Genomic DNA, 24,653 nt, shown 5'->3' with positions numbered 1-24,653 from the left:
AGGTTCACTGTAGGAGAGATTTGAGAGACTGTGTGTATGTCGGCAATATCTCAACCAAAGTCAAATTCATAAATTTTGTCTTCAGACAGGAGAAAGAACCACAAACGTGTGGTGCAATCTAGTGCAGTGTGCTGCAAAGCAACACTCCTAGGATAAACACATTGCAAAGACTATTTTGTGTAATTCAGAGGGAAACGGCATAGTATGGAGAAAGACAACTCAGTGGCAACAGCATTGGGATAACAATTGCATTTACATGCAATCCAAAAAGGAGTAGGTATGTTAAGAAGTAGAGAAACAAAAAGGAAACGCAGCACACAACGCATTATAGGGAAGCATCCAACTGTTTTTGTGATTGTTGTGAGGTACCAGATACTGTAGAGCATGTGCTTGTTAGTTGTAGGAAATATGTATCAGAAAGTGAAGGAAAACCGGTTCTGGTCTGGCCCCAATGGCCAGAGTCGATCTGACTCCAATTTGGTTACTTCACCTTTAATCTTGTGTTCGTTGAATGGTAGACCAGAAAATCGATACGCAGGATTCGCTCAGTCAAGTTATAACAAGCTTTAGTAAATGATATTGCAAGTAAAATACATATGCATATGGATGCAGTTCTCCTTCAAGACTATCTCACCCTACCACCAACAAAGTTTGTTCAGGAACTGGGTCCCGATTGACAAATCCCTACTGTCTTTATTCTCTTCAGACTCTGCCTTCACCATCAGTTGTTTGTCTTTGCTTATCAGCTGGAGATTCTCCAGGTCAGGCCCTTTCCCAAGAAGGCCCTAAAAGGAGGGTCGCGCTAGCCGTAGAATATACCCTTTTGTTCTTTCCCCGCTCCCTCTGGCTGGAGGACAGTTGTTACTTTTAAACCAGATTGGTGACAAGTGGTTTTGAAATGTTTTATGCTGTGTATTCTGCTCGAGACATGTTGCATGTCTTATCCTTCGCAGACACAGAGAGAGGGGAAAGCAAGGTCATTCATGGCTCAGTCTTTTACTTCTACTATTACGAAATACACTTTACACACAACCCCTTTGTTGTCTCTGCTCCCCTGTTCATGAGAACATTGGCTTCCAGTGTTCATTATTTTCCTGGGTAGTGCTTGATCCTGCACTCCCTACAAATGTCTTATCACTCAATATGAGCAGAGAGGACAAAGGCCAGTTCATGACTTTGAGACCCACTCACTACTATGAAAATATATCCTACAAGAGAAAGGACATTATGGAAGAAATGAAACGATTTGGGAAAAGAGGAGCAGGAGTAAAGAACATACTGGGGTGTGGTGGAAGGCAGAACATGCTTGGTCAGCTTCCTAATGAGAATAGATTGGATGAGGAACATTTGACATTGTGCACTGTAGGAGTTAACTACCTCCAGAAGATGGCAGCAGTGCAACATTAAGGAATACAAGCTGCCGTTAAAACCCGAAGAAGAATAAGCAAGCATCTCCTGCAGGCTGCTGTGGTTTGCCCCTAAGCTAGGCAGCAAGCAGACACCCCTTGCATTACTGAGAGGACGACGGTAGCTAGCTAGCATTAACAACCAGTATTTACATAGGAAAGGTAGTGTATGCCATTTAATTCGAATGGCTAACATGAATATTGTGACTGGCTAACTTGCTGCAGATAACACATCTGGGAGAAACCTTAAAACTGCCTCTCCCAGTGTCTCGTTAACGTTATCCCTCTAATCACGTCAAGATGTCAGCTTTCTCTGAGGCTGCTTTAGAAAAGAAACTATCCGAGCTTAGCAACTCACAACAAAGTGTGCAAACGTTGTCGTTGTGGCTCATTCATCATAGAAAACACTCGAGGACAATTGTCAGTGTTTGGATCAACGAACTGAAAAAAGGTAAGGTATACAAGAGCTAGCTAGCTAGTTCCCCATAATGAAGACCGCTTGCATGCTTTTACAAGACACAAACAAGTTAGGTTTATCCTTTGGCTAACGTGCAGGAGCTGGCTAGCTCTGGCTAAAGCGTTATTGTAAATGTTCAACTATTTTAGCAGTTTAAAAGGTTTTGACTCCCCACTGACAGTAACGTTTCTTAGCCTTAAACCACGTTATATATCTAACGTTAATGTTAGTCTGGTTATGTGTTCGCCATGTTTGACAAATAAAGTTAACGTTAAGTTGCTCTGTAAATTGATGCTCTGGCTTTCTAAATTTGTGAAATTAATGTTACCACTGGTAAACAAGATAATAGCAGTCTCTCAGTATTTTAGCCCTGATACAAGGCCGTCATACTGTGTATTACTGACCTTTAGTGCAAATTGACCCACTCATGGCAGCTATTAATGCGCATTACGATAACATAGTGGAGCATTTAGCAACTATAGATAGAGCCAGATAGTTCCCTCAGAAGGCGGTGGAGACCAAAACAGAGCATTCAGGTGGCCATATTAATCACGACTCCAAATGAATGCTAATCCATATCTGTAAGCAATTGTTAGACACGTTTACCATAACATCTTTAAAAGATGATAACATAATTATGTTTACAGCTTGTTCTATTGCCACCAAGTGGCCAACAAATTAATCAGTGCAGCTTTAAAGCGGTTATAACTGATGTGTTTATAATAACAAAATCTAATGACCGTGTGAAAATCAATTATACAATGCGAAATACTTAACAGTCTCACAGCTCTCATGCTTAGCACCGAACAGCAGACAGATAAACTATAAGAGTGATTATTGGACTTAAATTTGCCAGGTGGACACGACTCTAAATGAATAATGTTGCTCAAACTGCTGGATGTGTAAATAAGCAACTGTTCTGTATCAACCTAAAGGCTGGTTAAATGTCAATGTTGAGTTCACAACTTGTTTCTGCTGCTCCTGAGTGGCCCAGTAAATAAATGAAGTTATTGCATTATTATTAGGTTTAAGTACACCTGACGTCGACATTTTTCACCTGATGGATTGCTGAGATGTTCACCTTTTCATACTTAAATTATTCTTCTGTTAATGAACACTGGTGGATCACATGGGATAAGTGGATGGTCAGTCAATAACTTAACCTCAAATGCAGTTGGCCAATGCTAGTGCTAGTTAGATATTTTAGCTACTGCTGTCTGTAGCTGCTGGGATGGGTCTGCATTTTTACTGGAATGTAAGAAAATTTAGCTAGGGCTAAAGTGGTTTCTCAATCAGTTTCTTTCGATATTCAAGACATAATTTCATTTTTGATTCATTGTCACCATAATAGGGTTTATAAAAACATCACGATAAAAAAACAATACTGAATTATGGCTGCACAATTAATGGCAATTGTATCGAAATCGCAATATGACTAGTGCAATATCCAAATCGCAAGGGGGTGCAATATTTGTCAAAGGCAAAATATGTCTTAAACCATTCTAAATTAAGTATTGTGCTGCGGCAGAGACGTCCCGGCCTACAAATCCTATCCAGACTAAAGAAAAAAATCTTTGTTTGGTACATATCTGCGCAAAAATCACACTATAATAATTTTTTTCATTGTGTCAAATCACTAACCTGCCACTGATTACTGTAAGCAAACTTGTACACAATAAACCATAACAGCAAAGATGAGTAGGTTCACTAAAATAACTGGGTAAATGCAGTTACAGCACAAATGCATAATTGAGTTGTGAATATTTTGTGGAATTAGTTGTTGCAAATACATGTTGTATAGATGTCTGGTATTACTATAGTTATAGCTAATACTGGCCCACTTTTCCTTAGGGTGCTAGTCAACAACCTAATGATATCTCAAGTGGTTGATGTATTTTAGGAGATTTAGGACTGAGAGGAGTGTGCAGTGTTAATAGCAATGGGGACAGAGATGGCACATTTCTCTGGAGCTTTATGCTCAGCTCAGTGTTGACTGTTACCTGTCCAAAAACAACAAAGAGATATGCACCATTACTTGTATGATGTGACTGTACCATAAAGTACATGTTAGTGAATAAATCCCAAATGGAATAGACATACAAAACAAGTCGTGCGATGAGAGAGAAAAAAGTAAAAATTACATATTAAAGTCTTAAATGCCCTAACCCTTGGGGCTTATATGTAGTTCTAGTGAAGAATGAACTGTGTGACTAATTGGTTGTTATGGGACAGATTTTGTTATTGGTTGTGGCTGATAGCTGTGAGGTGACTTGCTGTGTTTGATACATAGAAAAGAGTGTAACTTTAATTTATAATGGCCTGTCTTGGTGGGAAAAACATGGCATTGTATTTACATTTGGTATTTTGTTCTTCTAATCATTTCTCACATGAAGATTTAAATCAATAATATATAGGCTATAGTTTTAGCAGGTTAATTTACCTACCAATGTGTTGCTCAGCATAAAGTTCGGTCATGTAAATCATAACCAAATGCTTCACTGTTATATGTGTATGTGTACATTTGATTGCATGCAGCTCAGGTATCACGCAAGCTGACCTTCCTTTACTTGGCCAATGACGTCATTCAGAACAGCAAGAAGAAAGGACCAGAATTCACTCAGGACTTTGCACCGGTCATCGTTGATGCATTCAAACATGTATACAGGTCAGATTTTATATTACAAATCATAAGTGAGTCTATATTGTCAACATTTCGGTTAATGGCTCAGAAAAATGCATTGTGGAGGTCATGTTTGTTTATTGTTAGTCTGTTGCTTAAAGGGATGAGGATAGGATTAATCCATTGCAGTTTGTAAACACAACTATACGACACCAGAAGTGCACACGCACACAGCAGTGACTCAAGAGTCACTCTTGTTTTCCAACGAGCTTTGTCCGCTTGGCTTTTTTTTCATATATTTGCGTTTTCTTCGGTGCTATGTCCACCATTTACGTAACATCTTCTTGGATGCGTGCTTGCGATCTGGTCGCTACATTTTTATAGAGTCCAGCCCCCACACCCTGCATGCTGTGGATGGGTGCTACACACCCAGTGGTTACAGAAAAGAGAAAACACAGACAGAGGGCAGGGTCTCTGCAGATATAGTCACCGCCACACACTTCTAGTAGGCCATATGTTATGATTGAGAGTGATTATTTTTTTGAGTTTATACATTGTTTTTTAGGGAAATCCTTCTTGTTCTGCCCTTTTAAGTAGTAATACTATTTATATAGTGATACACAACTTTGAATAAAAATACAAGAAATTGTAGTCAGATTTCTGCAAGAGTGGTTTTGGAAACACTAGAGAATTGCATCTTAAAATGTGATTTATATCACTTGGACTACCTGATGGGACTCAAATAAACATATATTCACATTGAAATAAATTCTTCCAAAGAACACATTTTATTCCTGTGTTATCCAGCCCTAACATCAGCTGCATTTCATAAAGGAGTTTAAAGTACATGTTCTGTCTTGTGTTTTCCTGTCCAGAGATGGCGAGGAGGGCTGTAAGAAACAGTTGGGTCGGGTTTTGTCTATCTGGCAGGAGAGAGCTGTGTACGAGAACAACCTCCTGGATCAGCTCTCACAAGTTCTATGCAAGTTTACACAACACTAACACTACTTCAAACTATAAGCTAATGTGACTGCTTACTCTGCCATTCTGCAGGTTTAAACCGCTTCTTGTAAGGCTTCCTTGCATGGCTTTACATTTTAAAACGACGCACAGGTCTTATTAGTAAATTGTAGGACAGGATGAAATTTGACTTCAATATGTGATGTTTTCTTTGTCTTTTGTTGTAAATCCTAGATGGAGAAAAGAAGGCTAAGAAGAGGTCGTATGAGGAGATCCAACCAGATGATGAGGACTTTGCTTCCCAGAGCTCCCCAGCCGAGCCCCCACAGGTGAATGCCTAAACAAACAGTGTAGGCCTGTAGCAAAGAGGTTATAATAATATGAGGCGACACAAACAGCGTTTTTGCGCAACAGCCGGTGTGGTCGCCATTTTGGGCTGAATGCTGTACCGTTAAAGGTCCTATGACATGCTGCTTTTTTTGATGCTTTTATATTAGGGCTGTCAAACGATTAAATTTTCTTAATCGCGATTAATCGTTGAATTTCTATAGTTAATCGCGATTAATCACATGTTTTATCACATGATTAAAATTCTATTATTTTGCATTTCAGAACTGTTTTTAAGATTTGTATTTGGTTATTATATATTTAATCTAGTCACACATTTGAATTTAACAACAAATTACCAGTTTCATTGAACGCACCGTCTGTGTTTTTCCGACAACAGCAGCTACAGATTGTTGCAGCGGTAAGCTAACGTTAGCTGCTGTCGAGTATAGTGTTAACTAGCGTCACGTGCAGCAATGTTTCTGTTGCCTGTAACGTCTGTTTCAGAGCATCAGAGAGAAGTGCAGGCATATCAGTGGCATCAGAATGAGGCACCGAAATCCGCGTTGCTATTCCTACAGCAGCAGGATGTGTTACGAGGAAGTACGGCAAAATAGTAGCCTGTTAGGCACGACGCGAAGCCGAGTGAAGTGAAAATAAATTAATAAATAGCGGCATGCGATTAATACGATTTTAAAAAAATTTAACGCATTATCCTCGACTCTTAATCGCATCGCGATTAACGCGTTAATGCTGACAGCCCTATTTTATATAGGCCTTAGTGGTCCCCTAATACTGTATCTGAATTCTCTTTCCCGAAATTCAGCCTTGGTGCAGAATTACAGCCACTAGAGCCAGTCCCACAATGAGCTTTCCTAAGGACGTGCCATTTCTGTGTCTGTAGCTGCAAATGCTATTGAGGAGGAGAGAGGGGGGGCAAGATGGAGGGTGGGGGTGTGTCCTTGACCAACTGCCACTTTGCTTGTTTGCAAGCCATGATGTCTCTATTTCTCATGGGCGGGCCAAATTCTCTGGTTGGGCAAAGCAGAGAAAGGGAAGGTAATCTTGCTCCTTATGACGTCATAAGGAGCAGATTCCAGATTGGCCCATCTGAGCTTTCATTTTCTCAAAGGCAGAGCAGGATACCCAGGGCTTGGTTTACACCTATCGCCATTTCTAGCCACTGGGGGACCATACTGCCCTACAAAGGCAAAAGACCTTAACTCGCCAGAGTGTGAAACTGAGAAAAATGACTTTAAAGTTATCTTAATGTCCTGACAATTGAGTTATAGGTATAATATTGTAATTTTTACATTTTGTAGTGTATACCTGTATTAATCTATCTACAAAAAAAAAATTGAACTCAAATTTGACCTTTGACCCTTTTTCGGATCTTTTCGTTACTGTATTCTGCCTTAGCATCGCCCACAAAATAACAATTGGTCATACCAAGGCAAAAGACCTTAACTTCTATTTTATAGCACAATGTTATGATAACAATGATAACTTTTACTTAAAATGTAAGCAATATTAATCATATTGGACTCACTATGATACAAATGGCTTCACATTTATCAACATCATATGAAAATGATCAATAAGTTTATAAGATCAAAATAAGTTTTTTTCTGTATTTCATACTCATACTACCACACAGGCAGTCGCATGATTGATTCACACACTCTGACAGACGTCAGAATTAAGCATGAGAGTGTTTTGATGTTTTAATGCATATAAAGCATGTTCTTCTGTTTGGATATGAGGCACTAATTTAGACTCATTGCAAGAATGAAGATGTGAACATAAAGATGCCGTCATTCACGTGCATATTAAGTAGCCACGTTGGTTTGTTTTGATCTTATAATACATCCATAGATGCTCTGCAGAGAGGATGGTTAGTTTAGCCAGCAGTTAACTTCACAAGAATTTGTCTTCAAGATTTGTGGCAAACTAAGATAAACAGTTAGACTACAAACCGACAGGTTTTGTTTTAGCTTGTTTGTCAAAATTTGCTATTTAGAGTAGAGTAGAGCTGTGTTTGTGTAAACAGCGCGGTGAACGAGAGTGGACTGCCGCCAGACAGAGATTGAAATATATCGCTTCCTACATGTGTATGCCTGTAGACAGGTGAGTGGGTATTGATACGTATTTACTTTTAGGTTTTATTGTAGCCTACTTAAAGTAACGAGCGTAGCGGTATTTTTCCCAGTCAGGTACATGTGCTGCGCGTCAGCGTCGTCCTCTGCTGCGTGCGTGCGTGCGTGCGTGCGTGCGTGCGTGCGTGCAGCGCAGGCAGCGCATTTACAGAGTACCTTAACTCAATTTGAGCATTCTGAAGCGCCATGAAACAGACAAAGAACCGTAACTGATGTTACAGTATTCTGCCTTGGGTTCTCTACAGCTTTTGAAGTTACGGCAAAGACAACACACAATTTCCTCCCCAAAACAATAAAATTGACTCAAGATATTTGTCCACATGATAAAGCAGATCTTTAATATTCGAAAAATGATAATAATAACTCATTTTCGACCAAAATTAAGTTACGGTCTTTTCGCTTTGCACGGCAGTATAGGCAGGCTGGGGGAACTCATTAATGTTAAAAAAACCTCATAAAGTGAAATTTTCATGCCATGGGACCTTTTTAAAAGCATAACGCATCAGTTTCCTGTATGTCAGTCATGAAGAACCACAAGCAGTGTTCTGCTCAAATAATATCAACGAATAGATTAAAATGAAGACAGACTGAACTTGTTAAATTGGCTTGCAAAAATGCTAACATGCTAGCTAATGCTACACAAGTTTTTTTTTATATAACCTATGTCCTTTACAAACTATAGGCTTTAGCGTAGACCTCTATTCCAGTAAGTCAGTTCAGACAAGACTGTCTAATCGCCTCGAAGAGTCCCTTTCCATGACAAATTATAATTCAGTTCCAAATATACCTGTCAAATCAAGGCTATATGTTCATTTATTGTCAGGGTTGCACAATGAAATGCTGTAAACAAAATGCAGCAATTTTCTGGCGAGATAATATCGCCAACATCCTAAAAAATTCAACATCTAAACATTGTCCATTAACTTTGACTTTGATCACTAAGCATCACGGATGGAAACAGTCCACCTCCCCTTGTCTCAACGGACTCCTGGACTCTGTCAGCGTGGAACACAGTCCTGTCAAGGGCAACAGCTCTGTCCAGGATGACAGATTCATCCCCTCTCGTGAGTGGGAATGGCAAACGCCAGCAGCGTGAAGAAGCGCTGAGTGGCACGTTTGCCGTTTTTTTTTTTTTTTCTGGTCGCCGAGAGTTTAAAAATTGTCAACTTTGGGTAAAACGCTGTGCTTGTCACCGACACTTTTTACTCACCTTCCAATCACAGTGGTGGAAGGGTGGGAGGAATACCATAAAGACCAACCATCACATGTACATGTGCTAAACAACAACAACAACAACAACAACAATGGAGGAGAAATGAATACTGCTGACCACATAGACTGGCAGGTCCATCCTCTCTACCTATGTGCTTCAAGGTCATCTAGAGCAAACACTCTACCTTGTGTAGACATTTTTTACTTCCACTGATATTCCGTATTATAGCAACCAGACGCAACCAAAGCATCTCAGCTGAAAAAATGCTGCTCCTCCAAAGTGCTCTCAAGCTCTCCCAGTTGGGTGCCAGGCGTTTTAAGCTGGAAAAAAATGCTTTGGTGGACACTTATGAAAAAAGGTAACACCAGCGATTTGTCCGACCAATAAGAATTTGTTTGGACAAGAGCATATTGACCAACGATTTGACCAAACGACCAGAAGTTGTCATCCCTAGAACAGTGTAGACATAAATACAGTGTGTAATTAAATAATACTCTGAACCACATAGAGGTACTTATAGTGATACTTTTTTACAATTGATGCAGCTTCCTCTGGATGTATTTGTATCCTAATACTTACTTTCTCTGCTGCCTCACTAATATTGTTCTTATTTGAAACATACTGTTAACTCCTAATTTTACCATACATTCTTCTTTAACTTCTCTCCTACCTTTGCATCTCTCACTTCCCTTCCCTGCTTATCATCCTCCCTCTACCTCAGACAGCAGAGTTAATTCGAGCCCTGCAGGAGCTAGAAAACGCAGCCTCTGGCGATTCAGTGCTGCGTCAGCGCATCTCCTCCCTTCCTGCTGAAGTGCAAGACACGTCACTGCTTAATAGGATCACAGGTAGGAAGTAGGACACAGAACACTATTGTATACTGTATGTACACACACAAGTCCGTTCAAAAGCTCATTAACACATGCACTTATTTAATAAAATAATTAATGTCTTCATAAATAGCAAGCTGCGATTTAATATGGAAGCCCAGGGTTCACATCTATGTAGCAACAAATACCTGCCCAGCCAAAGTGCCCTTATTTCCTAAAAAAATATTTAAAAAATTAACATTAAAATATACTGGAGCAGTATTATAGTATACATTGCACATTTTACTCCCCCTTTCTTACTTCCTGCACAAGACCTTATTTGTTCCCCAACTATCACTCAACTTAACCCTGCAAGATGAATCTTCTTGAGACAACACGTTTAAGTCATTTAACCACTTTACATACTATACATTAAAAGGCTACGAAGCATAGCACCCTTGCCTTCATTCACAACAAACAAACATTACAAACAAACTGAAGTGCTCTTGAGCAGTACACTGAAACTACAAAGATAAAAAGTGCTAAAATGCCTCTGTTTACCGTAGGAAACAATGTTTGATTAGTCAGTGATTATACAGTAGCTATTTACATTGTACCAGTATTGATGGATAACTGAATGACCTCCAGTTGTACACTCAAGACTGGTTATGTTTAAACATTGGGCTTTGCTCTCTGTGCTCTCTTCTATGCTTTAGATAAGGAATCAGGGGAGCGGCTTTCCCGGCTGGTGGATGAGGCCTGCATGTTGCTAGCAGACTACAGTGGCCGCTTGGCGGCAGAAATTGATGATAGGAGGCAGCTCACACGCACACTTACGGTCTTCCTGCAAAGCCAGAAGGATGGGCTAAACCAGAACGAGCAGAAACTAGAAGTGCGTAAATCATTTTTTTCCTTTCAATTACTGTATGTCTTGTCTACCTCACCTTTGTCATCATTATTGATTCTTGGTGTTCAGCTGTCTTATGTAGCTGTATGCGCAGACTTCTTCTGTATTAACATTTCTTTTCATGTATTTCAGCATGTTGCATACTTCTGCAGAGTGCTGAATCAGACTGTAATTTTCAGACTGTAGATTCAAATTTGATTATCAGGCCTGCTGCTGGCGTTACAAACAGGAAAGAGTCCTGATTAGATACACTCGAAAACCCATATAAGATTTTCCCTTCTCCCTGGGAAATTCTTGTTCTTTTAGATTTTGTCATTTAACTCAGTTTAATCTTAACTCAATGTATACTTACTTCCCACAAGGTAAGTATCGACCAAAATACTATACAATAATAAAAACTTAACAACAGATTTTCTTGTTCTGTGCTGACAATAACTGTCCAGCCTTTATCCACAGGATATCAGGAGGATAAAGTATTTCATATCTGTATCTTCACTCAGTCAAGTCTTCTGTAATAAAAAAAAATGAAAATAAAAAACAAAACTGATTTTGTGAGTGCTTTTATTTTACTGTTACACTTGGCAGCTCCTGGTGGTACATGCATTCTACACACATTCAATTTCAAAGACGGTCTATAATTACAGTATTTTTTGTTGTAGTATTGACACAGTATATGCTAGCTAGATCAATTCATGGTCAAATTGAGCTCAATTCAATACAAGTTGCAAATGTGCTGAAATAGAGGAAAACTCATAACGTTATTACACGTCAAACCAAAACTAAGAGGAGACAAAAGGTTTTAGGAATCTTGGTATAGAGCAGGATTATTTTGTCTGTGGTCAGTATTTGTAGCAATGTGATATTAGCAAAAACATTTTTCAGTGGTGATTCATACTGAACTTGTTGAGGAAATGAGCTCTTCTTGCACCACACCTACATGCATCAGCTGTTTTGCAAACATTTACAATAAGCACATGCAGGCAGCAGAGATTAAACATTTAAGTGACACTAAATTTTACTGTTTCTTTGATTTAAAAATGGTGCATATACATGATCGCTTGTTCCTTTGCTGACTGACCTTCAGTTGTGTGTCCGAGCCATTATTTCTGTGAAATGTTCTTATAGTCTAAAGGGCCACAAGGACATACTATAACTTCTCTGCAGTTTTGTTGGTTGTCTTTACTACAGAGAGTTACCTTAATAAACCTTAATACTTCGATCAATGGGAAGAAGAAATTTAGTTTTGTTTTTTAATGATCTTTCATGTTTTCGTGGATGAAAGTTAAAGTAAACCATGTAGCAAGTTGGCCATGAAGCTATGGCAAAAGTAGTGATACATTTTTTTTCCTTCAAATCTCATACATTTAGTTGTTTGAAAGAGTTAAATCCGTTGCGAGCTTAACAGGCAAAAATGTGTATACATGCTCACACAACCTTTTTCATATATGTGGTGGTGCTTTCAAATTAGACTTAATTGTAAGGGACAAGTATTTTGCCAGAAATCCAAACTTGTGTTATTTAACTTCAGTTGAACGTTTAACTAACACCCCGTTCTGTAATGCATAATGTAGTACACCGTTGTCATATTCATGACATAATTTTACTTCCACTTCTATGCAGTCTTGATATCTTTGATTCAGTCTTATTTATTACTTGATGTCAATACCTTACTGTACCTTACCTAACTGTCTACTTGCCACAAATTGTGTTCCCAAAATTGTTGTTGAGACTTTGAAAAATTCACAATGTCACTTATTAAAAGTATAAGATAGTTGAGCTCTGATGGAACTTCTCTGCTATGGACTTTTTCAGGAATACAAACGCAAACTGGCGAGGGTGACCCAGGTCCGGAAGGAGCTGCGTTCGCGTCTGAACAATCTTCCAGGAGGACTCTACAACTCTTCAAACTGACTCAAGTTTCACCTCCTGACCCTCCTGCCACTAAAACATCTCAACCTGTCTCTTAGATATTTCATCAGTCACATTGCCATACTTTTTTTTTTTTATTTTAGAAAGTGTCTGTGGTTCTCATTCTGTATTTAAAAGATTATTTATCCACATGGACTTTATTAACAGAAATGTCTTCTGTTTCTGTGAGCTCATCCCTTTGTGCTGTATGTTATCATTGGAAATTAAGATTCATAATCATCAGACACAAGCCCCTCACATTTTGGCCCCTGCCCATTTAAGTTTTATAGCTTTAAAGTGGCATGGGTGATGCTGGTGTGATATTTTTGTATTTATAGTGACTTAAGATAATGCACCAGAGAATATCCACTTATTGTGATCATTCATAATTTTCAGTGTTTTGGATTTCTGGCATTTCTTTTACTATATCTGTAAATGCATCTGTCTAACTCTTGGTTATAGATAATTGTTTTTATGCAGTGTGATAATGGCCTGTGAAGAGAATGGTACACTTGTGAAATCTTTAGGAAATCATATTCTGAAGCTGAGTACTATTCCATGTCCCTGAAAGCAACTGAAAATGTGTAATTATCATTTACATAAAGCCTCTTTGTGAGAGGGGTGTGTAAGTCATGCCTCAGTGTACATATTCAAATTTGCATGTAAATATGATGGGAATTCTACCTGTAAGTGCTTAAGCTTAGTATCCATGTCAACATGGCTTGTGAAATGGTCATTCAGACAAATTACTGAGGTATCTCTGTAGATCGATATCTTCATAGTTGATCAGACATCCACTGTACTGAAATAATGAGTAAAGGAGTCCGTTGAGTTGTTTACTGTATCATACTGCTTCATAGATTTATCCTTGAGTCTACTGAATGCTGTGCATATGCCTCACACAGCTTAGGTGCCCCAGTTTCCAAAGCTGTTTGTTTTTGTATATGAAGCAAATTCTTCTTAGAACCAAATAAACACAAAATGTATAAATATTTGCAGTCCTGTCTGCATATATGCCATTTAATTTGATAGCTACATGCGTTGGTCCTGGCCGACAGGGGACGTGAACGGACATCCATCAACCAACAGGCACCGTACTAGATGACCCCGTTCAAGTTTCCTACGGCGAACTGTGCACAAACACAAACACAGGAAGTAGCCATCAGCAACATCCCCCACCAACTTTCGTCGACTGTGTATAGAGTAGCAGCTGAAAAGCTATGAAATATATCACACAGACGCTAACCTTAGTCCATTAGTGTAAGCAAGATAACTAAGCGAATTGCTTGCTACTAACACCCATTAACGTACTAACTAGCATTAGCTTGGTTACGTTCGCAAGCCTGTTATGCTACACGTTTACTAAGCTAAGCTACTAGCGGCTTCTTGAAAAGACAGCGTTAACGCAAGTCGTAAAACATTCAACAATGGACACCAATCTCGAAACACCATACGAAGATGAGGCTCAATTCATCGAATGCACGGTAAGCTTACCGTTATGCACTTCAAGTTGGCGTCTGCATGGTTCAATGCAGAAATGCAGCATGGCTTTCACATAGGTTGTACTGCTTGTTTACACTTAAGATACACCTAACTATACCTAATGCAGTCTACATTGCATACAGTATACAGGAAATAAACCCCTCATTCATGAAGGTTATAATCAGGGACTGCTGAAACAGAGATATTGTAACTTCAACTCAATGGTTGCTGTGGAGGGTGTAGTTTCTGTTCACTAGAAATGCGTTATACAAAGTTGTTTCTAATATCTTATCCATCTAATGTAACGTTATAGCTATGAAGAAAGACTAACGGCTGCATTAGTTAGACAATGTGTACCTAATGTAATGGCAACTGGCTGTATATCATACGCAGCTGTGCATGATTTATGTTTTCTCTTGAAATCCAGGTCTGTGATAAATCCATAAGCGGTGATACCTTGTACAAGATACATCTGACTACACCAGGACATATAAAGGTACACAGTGTTAAGTAGTAGTCTGTGATAATGTTGTTGAATACTAATGTAACAAAAACATTTAGTGATAGACGTTTAAGTTGATAGACAGTGAGCACTTCATTTTGTTTTTTCCATGGCCTCTTTTTATTCAGTCACAGGTCTTCCACAGATTCAAGATAACTCTCACAGCAGGAAATGAGGAGCATCCAAAAGTGATATTTCACTATCTTTTCAACACCTGGGGACTTTTTTTCAGAAGAAGTATTGCCTGCTTGAATATCGACCTTACTTACTTCTGTTCTTCCAGCCAAACACCATCCATCTTGGTATGCCAAAAAGGTAAATATTGTGGTGGTACAATAAGTACCAGATCAGTGACAACAACAAGCAAGACGTTCCACATTTCTTCTAGGTCAGACTTGAAGCTGAAATTCTGGGAACATTGACATTTTGTTCATATGTGCTTAAATGTAGTATCCTGGCTACCATGATGTATTAACTGAAAAGGGTTCTTTCACTTCTTTAAGCATGCTTCATACTTTCTGGGTGTCCATGGCATAAATGGCTCATCTGCCCATTTCCGCGAGGGTCCACACGGACCCCTATGTGGATGTCCGTATGCAGCCCAAAATTTGTGACTGCACGGACTGTAGGCATAGCAAGCACGTCGACTGCACATGCTCCATCTCATGTTCCACGCTCCAGTCTAGTTGGTGGCGTATGCACTTCTAGCTTGTTTGCCAAGAAGAAGAAAAAGAGGAGGAAGATAACATAAATCAATGCTTGTTTTGAAGAGAGGTTGTGCAAGGTGATCTGCCATTACCCACATTCATATAAATTTGTCTTTTAAGGAATACAAAGACAGCCAAATGGCATTGAACTCCTGGTAAAAAATTGTGCAAACGGGAAATGCGCATGTGGGAATACCAGACCAACGCGGACACCCAATTGTAGTATACATGGAACCGCGAGCACCCACGCTCAACCTGACATGGAACGTTGAAAGTGTGGCAAAACCTTCAGCAACAGACAACAAGGAAAACAAATGAATGCTTGGTCTTTGACAATCATGAAGACTATGTCCTGGTAATTTTGGAGGAGTGCCGTTTATGTTTATGGCACACAAGAAAGCAACATGTTAACACATTTAGGTCAGACTGACCAATACAACTTTTTTTTCAGTCCAGTGCTCTACTGGAAGGCACAGAGTCAGTCGCCTCAACGTCAGCTCTGCAAAATGTATGAATGCTGAATTGTTTATCTTACAAATATTTGGTGTGCTTTGGCTGAAAAAAGGTGCTCTGCTTCACAAAATGTCTCCTTTTGATTCTGAAGCCGGCATTTGTTTTCTGGAGGTTATCGCCTATAGTTAAACCTGCATTTTTCTTGGTCCACATCAGTCAAGTATTGAGACTCAAGGCAACATGGTTGTTGATGATTTTGCACATGACAACCAGAACTCCTGCATACTTACACAAGAATATTGGAATGATTTAAGCTTGATAACTATCTCCAATGTAGACAGGTCATCTGGCCAAATGATCTTTGTCATTCTGCAGAACAGTATTTCGTGAGAGAGCAGGTCCTTTTTCGTGGTGTCACATCGATGTCCTTGATCCTCTGTCTCACATGCACTTCAATGCTAACATGCAATTTCTGTGTCTGTCTTGTATATACAAATATGTTTTACAATTCCTCCCAGGAACTTGCCAGCTCAGTGCCTTGTAAGATTTCTGGAAATCTTCCGCTATGGCTTTGACTTGTGCAAAGCTGCAACACTCCTAGGCAAAGCACATGAAAATGTCATAATGTTCTTGCATTAGACGGTTTTATGTCTAATGACACTCATGTGTTTGTGGAAAGGTTCAACAACTGACTTCAGACTCAATACTTTCTCACTGTGTACTGCTGGAAAGTCATATATGTCAATAAATAAACATGGACAATACTTTGACAACTGAGCTTTACAGATGCTAACGCATTGTCCACACTGTGTAGCTACAGGATCCTGTCAGCTGCTTCAGTCCTTTGTCAGTGTCACACTGGATGTGTTCAGACACAGTTCTGGCGTGCTTTTTGGCAGAGCTCACTGCCCAATACACAATCACTAGTTTAAGCGTAGGCAAAAGTTGCTTGAACATTGGTCCATGTCTTTTGGTAGTGTTGAAGAAAACTGGATACTTGTTCTCTGCATACAGATACCTATTTCACAATACATTTGGCCCTAAACAGTTAATATAACCTTTTACCAGGAAGGCGGCTTAATATTAATATATTATATAATTCATATTTTAATATAATTTGCAGTAATGTGTAAAGAGAATTTTCTGGATATGTATCTTTACTGCACCTCAAGTGAGCTGTGGTTTTGGTCAACCTTTTTGTGTTTAAAAAATACGTTTCCATGATATAACCCTTTCTCTGTTTGTAGCAGTGGTGAAAAAAGTGTCCTGTTTATCCAGCACTGATTGACTTAATATTTATTGCTCTCCTTTCGTTCCTGGCAGAAAGAGGATGCCTTGGTTGCTGCGGGTAAGTAGACTTCATCTTCAGCCTTCTCATTTAGTTCTATTCTGGCCTTGAGTATATTTGCTGTCTATTTTGGCAGGTAATTCATTCCACACACAAAGGTAACAGAGGTCACTCTAAACCGTTGCCTGGTTTTAATGGACATCATTTTAGTCTAGATCCATCAAGGGCTATGATCCTCTAAGAATGGTTATGAACTCAAAGGACATGTCATCGTTTGGACTGTATTGTACTGTATTGAAAATGCGTGCCAGCGCTTTACAGTCAGATATAAAAACTTGAAATTCTTGATCTTTACGCTGTGCAGCCTAAAGTATGTCTACACACCTTGGTGTGCTTTCTGTCCTGGGCTGTTTTCATGCTTTGGCTTAGACCCCAGTTAAGGGGAATCTTGAATTCTCTGCACAGAGCTCTGACCTTAGCCCACAACACCTTTTGAGATGAATGGGAATGCCTAATGCCTTATTGCCCAATATCAGCGCCCGACCTCACTAATGCTCTTGTGGCTAAATTGGAGGAAGTTTTCTAGCCAGGTTCCAAAATCTTGCAGAGATCCTTCCCAGTGCAGGCTTCTATAGTAGCAGATTAATGCCAATGCTTTTGGAATAGGATGTTCAACAATCGCAAGTGTAATGTTCGATTGTCCATATACATGCCATATAATGTTTGACGGTTATTCAGCACAGTTAAGAAAGAAAAGTGTCCAGCACGTGTGATTGCCAGACTAAGGCTGCGTTTAGACCAGGAAAACAATGCGATTTTCCGCAGGGTTGTGCGGCGGTGGGAGTGTCACTGAAATGTGTGACGTCTTGTTGTGTTCTTTAACACCCCAATGTAGCACAAGTAAACTTTATATTTCACAATTATTGTTTTCCTTCAGATCCTTTTATAGATCTCAATGTTTTCGACCGCACTTGAATGCAGCTTCATTTCACGGAGAAAGAAAAGAGACGGAGGAACTGTGTCTTTGTGTGTTTGTTGTCTGACAAACCTTCAGCTGCTACACAAACTCCTGGGCAGTTGAGTGCTTGTTTCTTTCTTTTTTTTTATCCTCATAGTGTTTTAAAACTTTCTTGTGGCAGCGATAGAGGAAGTGATTTTTCCTGTTTCCTGTACAGGACTCTTCTACCGCCTTAAACCCCCCCCCCCCCCCCCGCGTCAGCATAAACGCAACCCATTCGGAATGAATGGGCAGACCTGCATTTTCGCCACATCAGCCGACGCAGGCAATGTGAATGCAGGCTAATGCAAGTCTCGTAATAAATGATGTGCCACTCATCACTGGCACATAATTCTATGTACTGAAACCGGCCCAAGCTAACTGTTGCTGATTGTCAGTTGAAATGTCAACATGGTTGGCTTGTTGTGTTTTTATCTTGTTAATGGTGAAGGACAGGAATTCCACTGTGCACCTTGTCTTGGGCAGCGAAATGACTGCTCTTGGTATTTGAATCCTGCTGCCATTTAGCTGAGAGGGTGCCCTTTGAGTCAAAAGAAATGTCACTCTTTCACCCATTATTTAAATGTGGCACAGACCTACATGGCTTCCACAAAACTTTTTGTCGCCAAATTTGGCGGCTATATAAATCATTGTGGTGCTGGAACATCAATGAGTGTGCCAATGCACACCAACATCTTGTTATGGGTAACGGTAAGTCGCAGAGGCTTGCAGAGAAGCCGAAGCACACGCCAAATGCCAAACAACGTGTTGCGCAACCCTGCAGATCAGACAAGCTGATTGTTTAATCCAACTTTCTGTTGGAAGGTGGGTTCAAAACCGGAAAAAGTGCGTCCATGCTTCTTGCGTGTATAAAAGAAACAGCCACAACATTTTCCAAACAACTCCTGTGCACATTTGATAATGTGCAGCCTGTGGAAGCATGGTCCAGTGTCACTTTTTGTAGAATGGGGCGTATGCTTAATTATAAAAAGGTGGGATTTTGTTTGGTTAAACTGAGAAAAGAGCTGTGGCATGCTCATACTTGAAGTCAACATAAATTTTTTTGCAACTTCTTTTGGGGATTTTTTGGGGATGCTAGGATTCCCCCCCCCCCTCTATTGTTGGTTATGTAGGTAACATCAGCATTTAGCAGCTTTTGTCTTTTAAGATATCACAGTAGGCCAAGGTCATTATGCCTCCCCAGTGTAAGTGTTTATATAGCAGGAGATCATCTTGGTCAACATTGCTTTACCTGAAGACATTTGCACAGCAACATCCAAGAATCATGAGACACAGAAGATTGCGCATTGTTTCAAAGAGACAACCTCCCTGCTGATGTAAGTAGAGCAGAATTGGAGGACTTAAGTGTTCAAAGGTAAAAACTTGCGAGATCATACATAAAAACGTGTTTGGTTAGTCATTTGCAGCAGTCAGATATCTTATATCATGTGATGTAGAGAATTCAACCCTTTTGGCTGTAGCTACAGTGGATCAGTTTTTGCTTAATGGCCATATCAGTCACTAAACAGGCTTGATGGAGATAGTTGTGACATTAAGGGCATATTGAGGCAATTCATTTTGCAAAGTCATAGCTCCTTTCTCAATAAATCTCATGTAACTAGTCCTCTGTCTCATGACGGTCTGGAAAAAGGTGAACACAATAGATGGTTGGAAATGTGCGATGATACAGTGGGGTGTAGCTACACCTAAAACAAATAAAAGTACATGAAAAACAATAAAACATTGCACTGGTGTTTGTACTCTACTGTGATCTAACCAGCAAAGTGAGTTTATCTCACAATAGGATGTAAGGTAAACAACACCCAACGTGCATTTTACACACTACACTACAAGTTAGACTTTGCACTGTATGATACTTTATTATCTTCACAAAAAACTAACTACCAGTGTTTGGGTTTCTCAGGGCTTGCTGTCAGACACCACTGTGTACCAGTATTCGAGGACATTTTACAATATCTGGATTACATGAAGCTTGATGAGCCCATTATTGGTGAATAACTTAATACCATTTTTTTAAAACAATTTTCCATGTTAATTTGATTCCTATTTTTTTTTTAGCATCAAAATAACATAGTCATACATACCTCCTCCACACACACACACACACACACACACACACATACACACACACCCCGCTACCTGCAACATAAAATATTCAGCAAAAAAATAAAAGTGAGAAAAAAAGATAAAAATATATATAAATAAAAGGTATAGTATGTTTTTATTGGTGCTTGTTGTTTTATGTATCAATTTCACATTTGATCCCTTATTTAACTTTTTTTTTTCTGCCTTATTTCTTAGGTTTGAACTATTTGGACGAACTGCCTTGTAATGACTTACAAGCAGGCCCCAGATACACATGTAGGCTATGTCATCAGAATGCGAACCTACCGGAAATGGTCCGTCATGTGATTGGACGTAAACACCGGCAGAAATATGTGGTAAAGCATTGTGAACTTTTTCAGTGTCTGCGTCTGCTTTTTAATGAAGAAGGCGAAACAAAGTGAGAAAGCCTTACCTTTTGTGCTTATGTAGGAATTGAAACGGCCAGACTTGGTGACCTGGAATAAACAATCCATAATAACCCACGGAGGAAAGATCATAAGAGCCAGAGCAGAGATAATAGAGAGACAGGATGGACGAGGAACTCCAACGGTGGGACATACAGAGTTCAGTAACCAGACGTGTTGAATATTATAATGTACAATTAAAATCATAATAATTTTGAGAGTAACATATGTTGTGTATATGTGTTTCAGCTAATGGCGAAAAAGGGGATAGAGGGCAAATTAAACATCTCAAGAGGTACATTCATACTGTGAATTCTGAATAATAGATATTGGATACGATATTGGCAAAGTTACATAGTATATTTCCTATGTTTTTGTTGCGTGTTCTCACTTGACTGAGCATTGATAAATGCATAGAAATGTCAGGTTCAGAGTTTCACTGAAGGTTTTAAAGGATGGATGTCGGAGGGTTTTTTCTTAATGATTACAGCCTGATACGACGATAGGACTGATACTTAGGCTGATATTGATAATCATGTAGGCCATTAGTCTTTTAACTTTATTTTTGATAAGAATGTCTTTAATTTTTTAAAGGTATTTGACACTATATATGTACTGAGCAGGATCACTTACAGAACTTTACACAGAACAAGTCTCATTCGGTGCTAAACTGTCTGACTTGGGTGTTTGGGAGTTATTTCTGTTACATGTATTTAATCCTTTTCAGAGAATCAAATGTGATACGTCAATGTCACTTTATTTAAAAACAGCTCATATAATGAATATTGTATGTCATATTTTTACTTGAACTAAAAGTTTGATCTTGTTCCCTAGTTCCCCAAAGGCAGAAGCAAAATAGGGGCCGCAACATCTCACAGAGTTTGACCCAACGAGATGTGCCGTCACACCTACCAGAACTCAAGGACTACCAGGATGAGTACTCTCACCCAGGGAGGTATCCCCCAAACACACCCCCATTCCATCCAGAAAACCCTTACATGTTAAACAGAGACAGATCAATGTACCAACAGGAGGACACTCTCAGCAGTGACCGCATGGAAGAGGAGCTGTGGAGGGACAATTACAGGGAAAGTGATGTGGGCAGACGAGAGTATATGGACCCTGATTATCGTACGGAGTATGAAGAGGAATATGTTGAAGATCCACAAAGAAGAAGAGCCGTACGAGAAACAGGTGGTGTTCCTAGGTATGATTCAAGGGAGGAGATGCCCCATGGCCAGGCTCAGCATGGAGAGTCTTACCCAGAGGAAGCTCCTCCCTACAGGAGGCCCTACCCAGAAAGAGATCAACTGAAGGAATTCTTCAGTGAGGAAGTTAGGCGTGGGCGAGTTCGTTCTGCCGAGTGCCAGCCCTTGCAGCCGGTGTACCCAGAAGGCGATGAACAGCGGTGGTCTCTGGACAGGGTATCTGGTAGACATGACAGTATGAATAGAGCAGACAGGCAGGGATCGAGTGAACCAGAGGCCAAGAGGAGGAGCTTTCCCACACCTATGGAGAGTGACCGTTCGCGTGACCATTTGTTTAATGTGATCAATGATTATTGTCATGAAATGGGAGAACCACATCGAGAGGAGGCAGTCGCCAACCCTGGCCCAAGCAGAACAGGACCCCCTACCTCCCAGAGACGAGAGGAAGCTACCAGGGCCATCTCTGACATCCCAGAGCCATTCAGGCGTTTCCTGAAAGGGTCCGCTAATAATGAGGGACGCGGTAAAAGAAAAAGAAAGAGTCGTTTCTCTGATGCCACTGCAGAGGAGGTTGAAACGACAAAAGAGATGTGAGTGATGTACCTTGTCGTTTATCTGTATAGAATGCTCTCCGTGATTTTGGCTAGCTGATACCTCTTTAAAAATGTTTTATATTATTTGACTGAATGCTTTTGGATTTCTGCTTTAAGGTTCAGTGAGGAGTATAGACCTCCAAATCCAAAGTTTGGCGGTCGTCTTAGACCAGTTAGTGTACCATTGGGACCTGAAATGCATGGAACACAACATCCTGACTTCTACATGGAATCACAGGTAGTTAGTTGTGAAATCAGGCTATTTGTTGTGATTAACTAGTAACGTGCCAATATGCCATACTTCTAGATACATACTAATCTAGAAAATGTACTCTCTCACAGTATGTCGTGTAGCTGCTGTAGTGATGTCAAACCTGTTGTTTTTTTTAGAGCCCACATCATAATGAAAGCTACCAAAGAGGAGGCTCTGAGCCAAGGGACGTCTTTGATATACTGGTAAGTTTGTGAAATTGTATTTGCAACGCACGTAGCAGTGATACGTTTGCTGTGCAGCCATTCCTTGAAAGGGGCAGCTTAACAACGTATTTTCCCCTACTAGAAAAACGTTGAAATTAAAAATGCAGACGAGGCTAACTTCCTGAAGAGCAAACTCTGCAACCTTCTAAAAGAATTCAAGACCAAAAAATCGGAGAATGCTCTGGTATGTTTCACTCTACACAGGATCAGTCTTTCTAACTGAACATTTAGTTTAACTGAACATGTAGTTCAATTCTCTGACTTCAAAGCACGAGAAATCAATTAAAGTAATGTGTTTTTGTTGCTGTAGCAAAATAGCCATGGTCGAGCAGCCATCTCCAAAGACTACAACAGCTTGAACCCAGACCCAGAGCTTTCTCCAAGACACCAGTATGACACTACCCTAAGGGAAGATTCAGACATTAGAAGACCAGAAGAACACTACTTTAAAGAAGATCACAGAGGAAGAGGCTGGCAGCAGCGTGAGAATGTAACTGACGAGTGGCGCCAAGAATACCACCATCCTGTTCGTGGGGAACCCAGACAGTCAAACAGAAGCCGTTATGAAGGTGTATATATGTATATGTATGTGTGTGTATGTGTATATGTTATTTTTTTCTATACACTGCATACCAGTCAGATTTGACAAAATATTATTCTTTAAAAGTATTAAAGAATTGTGATCAAATCTGAAAACTAGATCTGAAAACTTATTTGAAATTTGTTGTCTCATATTTGTAAAGTTTTCTGTCAAAATAAGTCTGCATTTTCCCACTTTCTTTCATTCAAGTTCTTTTCCTGTTTTTTCTTTCAGAGGTTTTTGGGTGGCCCGGGATGTCTCAGCCGCCAGATACTACCCACTCAAATGAGCCAACACGTTATCCTGAAAGGTTTCAAGAACCCATGCAACCTCGTGACTACCCACCTGCTGCCGAGGAGTTTCTGGACTCCCACTCTTCCGCACCTCCGCACTACATGGAACGAGGACCCAGGATGGACAGGGGCCCTCGGTACTCCAACAACCTGGAGAAAATCACTTCCACCCTCCTGGAACTTGTGGCAAGGAAATAATTGTCAGATTTCTATACTTTTAATGGGATACTTTGGTTTGAGAACATGATTAGACATTACATTTCTTTCTTCCTTATTTGTTTTTTAGGTTATTTGGCTTTAGACACTTGTTAATAATTTGATTTGTGAAAAATGTTAAGTCTGAGTGTCTATGTTAACATAAAAATATTTGTCTACTGCAGCTGTCATGTCTTTGTATTACTATTATCACCAGCAGCAAGTAGCAATATTGTTATTGCGATAAGTCTTAAATTGTGCCGCAAACTTAATTTAAATTAACCAAACTGCAGACATTTGTGAATAATGTGATCCAATGTTGGAGTTTAATAAAAACTTTAAAACATGTTGGTACTAAATCAGTCATATTTTTCCTGTTATTATAATTAGCAGCCGCATTTATATATTTTACTGTATCACTGTTGTGCAATTTGACATTGCGTATATATCATTCAACTGGCTGACGTTAACTGCCACATAAAATTTGCTCTCATTGTACTTTTTACTGGTTCACTTATGTTTCACTGTGACTAATATTACTTTGTGACTTAATATATTAATTATATTTTCAATATCCCTTTTAA

At 39.6% G+C, this 24,653-nt stretch overlaps 2 protein-coding genes across 6 annotated transcripts; both read left to right on the top strand.

Annotated features, from left to right (window-relative positions):
• Nucleotides 1-1,436: 1,436 nt before the first annotated feature.
• LOC116066979 (regulation of nuclear pre-mRNA domain-containing protein 1A) lies at nucleotides 1,437-13,755 on the top strand. Of its 2 annotated transcripts, XM_031323228.2 has the most exons (7): nucleotides 1,442-1,857; nucleotides 4,399-4,528; nucleotides 5,359-5,465; nucleotides 5,678-5,772; nucleotides 9,861-9,987; nucleotides 10,665-10,840; nucleotides 12,668-13,755. In XM_031323228.2, exons 1-7 carry the CDS (start codon nucleotides 1,707-1,709, stop codon nucleotides 12,764-12,766), a joined length of 885 nt encoding a protein of 294 aa, XP_031179088.1. In that variant the 5' UTR covers nucleotides 1,442-1,706; the 3' UTR covers nucleotides 12,767-13,755. The 2 variants fall into 2 exon arrangements, with proteins under 2 accessions (XP_031179087.1, XP_031179088.1); XM_031323227.2 differs by lacking the exon at nucleotides 12,668-13,755 and having other exon boundaries at nucleotides 1,437-1,857; nucleotides 10,665-11,708.
• A 137-nt stretch (nucleotides 13,756-13,892) lies between these two features.
• Nucleotides 13,893-24,416, top strand: si:ch211-13c6.2 (uncharacterized protein LOC100000125 homolog). 4 transcript variants are annotated; one of them, XM_031323136.2, is made up of 13 exons: nucleotides 13,894-14,247; nucleotides 14,673-14,741; nucleotides 17,231-17,255; nucleotides 20,117-20,203; nucleotides 20,515-20,654; nucleotides 20,749-20,868; nucleotides 20,973-21,018; nucleotides 21,558-22,521; nucleotides 22,642-22,762; nucleotides 22,915-22,980; nucleotides 23,084-23,185; nucleotides 23,312-23,570; nucleotides 23,816-24,416. In XM_031323136.2, exons 1-13 carry the CDS (start codon nucleotides 14,191-14,193, stop codon nucleotides 24,070-24,072), a joined length of 2,313 nt encoding a protein of 770 aa, XP_031178996.1. In that variant the 5' UTR covers nucleotides 13,894-14,190; the 3' UTR covers nucleotides 24,073-24,416. The 4 variants fall into 4 exon arrangements, with proteins under 4 accessions (XP_031178997.1, XP_031178996.1, XP_031178999.1 ...); XM_031323137.2 differs by lacking the exon at nucleotides 23,084-23,185 and having other exon boundaries at nucleotides 13,893-14,247; XM_031323139.2 differs by lacking the exon at nucleotides 17,231-17,255 and having other exon boundaries at nucleotides 13,895-14,247.
• The last annotated feature ends 237 nt before the right edge of the window (nucleotides 24,417-24,653 follow it).

This window comes from Sander lucioperca, chromosome 16 (genome assembly GCF_008315115.2).
Source record: "Sander lucioperca isolate FBNREF2018 chromosome 16, SLUC_FBN_1.2, whole genome shotgun sequence".
In the NCBI taxonomy this organism is placed as follows: domain Eukaryota; kingdom Metazoa; phylum Chordata; class Actinopteri; order Perciformes; family Percidae; genus Sander; species Sander lucioperca.
This window is presented reverse-complemented; position numbering and strand designations above follow the sequence as displayed.